Source organism: Aplysia californica, unplaced genomic scaffold (genome assembly GCF_000002075.1).
Source record: "Aplysia californica isolate F4 #8 unplaced genomic scaffold, AplCal3.0 scaffold00234, whole genome shotgun sequence".
Lineage (NCBI taxonomy): Eukaryota > Metazoa > Mollusca > Gastropoda > Aplysiida > Aplysiidae > Aplysia > Aplysia californica.
The window spans coordinates 922,097-923,910 of record NW_004797504.1 but is presented as its reverse complement, the minus strand read 5'-3'; the positions used below and the strand labels follow the sequence as shown (position 1 = coordinate 923,910).

The 1,814-nt window shown below is 41.3% G+C and overlaps 1 protein-coding gene across 1 annotated transcript in view; it reads right to left on the bottom strand.

Annotated features, from left to right (window-relative positions):
* Positions 1-1,814, bottom strand: part of LOC101860337 (mucin-5AC) — a gene marked incomplete at its 5' end in the record, with an annotated part of 23,299 nt that overhangs the window by 14,151 nt on the left and 7,334 nt on the right. Inside the window, 1 exon segment of the mRNA XM_013083477.2 lies at positions 77-242. Coding sequence (XP_012938931.1) covers positions 77-242 — 166 coding nt within the window.

The window sequence follows — 1,814 nt, the reverse complement described above, 5'->3', positions numbered from 1 at the left end:
CACAAATATATATATATATAATATATATTATATACACACACACTTTAACAGATCTCCTTGGTCTCAACTCTCTCACCTGAGCTATGTAAGCAATGGCCATGTCTCGGATTCTCTCCTTCGCGGCCTTGACCGCTTTCTCGTGGCGATCCAGAGTGTCCAGTCGGTCTGTGACCTCCTGCAGTCGACCTTGACATTGGTCCAGCATACCAGAGAGCTGCTCACGGTGCTTGTCTGTGACGTCACTGTAAAGAGGATTTATTTTTTAATGCAGGTGTTTTTATCGCCCCAATCGACACAATTAGGGAGGATACAAGGGGAGGGGCGGGCCACGCAAAACTTGGCAGATGGTTTTAAATAAAGTGGCCCTGCAAGAGAATTACATCAACGACAGAAGGCACCCACCTGGTTTTTCGCTGAAAACTGCAACACATCTCGACACGTAACGAATCAAAGGGAAGGGATAAGTCGAGTATTGACACAATTTAGATAATTTAAGAGGCAGGCTTTTTGCTCTGCCTGTCAGGTGAGGTCCGAGCAGGGTTGAAAGAGATACATCTGGGCCCACAGAGATAAGTAAGTGTGTAGGCTCAGGCTAGGGACACACCTTTACAGAAGAAAGACTGCGGTACTCGATAACAATTCTCCCCACCCGGGAATCGAACTGGTCTCTCATGCATGCAAAGGCGAAGTGTCTAACCACAACGCCACAGACGCTGGTCATTGTAAAGAGCCAAGTTAAGATAACAATATTTTAATGATTTACAGTTAAGCCGTGATGCGTGGGTGAGACGGTATGTTTCAGTGTCAGTTTGTTAGAGTTTTACGGCGCTCCCAACTGCATACGGTTAAATGAGCGCTCTTGACTCAAGCTGGTTGCTTTCACGTTAGTTCACAGCACTGCATGGTTATATTAAAAAAAGTCGGAATGGTTGAAATAGGTAAAAATATTTAGTAAGAATTTAGTTAAAGACAGCAAAAATATGGTGAGACGAGATTGCATAAAAATCGTCAGAACGAGAGAAACCTGTCTATTGCTGCGTCTATGGCGCCTTAAAACACCCCGCCATACCATGCCATGAGAGGACAAGATATGACAAGATTTAGACCTAATAGCATATTAAAAATTATTATAATATGGAACTCCAACACAAAACAAAATGACTATAAAATAAGACAAAAAAGCTAAGGTGTAAAATAAACAGCTAAATATATTTGAAAGAGGTGATTTACGTTGATTTGGCCAGTATGTATTAAACGTGCCATTGTGTCAGCTGTCGAGTTTTTAAAGTTCTATTTATATTTTTTATTGTGAAGCACCTGGAACCCCAGATAGTGGGCACTATAGAAGTGATCTTTATTATAAATGTTATCATCAGTATCATCATCATCATCATCATCATCATCATCATCATCATCATCATCATCATCATCATCATTACTATTATTTATATTCTTATTCTATTTTCTTTCTCCCACGAGTCAGCAGTCACTTCGGGGTACCGGTACCGATAAAGTTCAGCCGCACAGTTGACTCCCAAGTGGTGAAAATGTCTTCAGCACAAGATATCCAAATTAGATGACTGTCAAAACTCCCAGTTTCATCAGGATTTTAGCACCTGTTTCTAAAATAGGAGTGTCTGGTGTAATCGGGCCCGAGCTAGTTTTTCTTTTTACCTGCCATGATACCAGACCAAGGGACGTAACCATGAAATATTTCAGCACTTTTTTGTGATAGCAAAGATTGCAGTGGTTTTGTCCCTTCAATAGCGCCAGCTTTGGGGTGTCTTCGTTATAAGTGAATGTGTGTGTGTGGG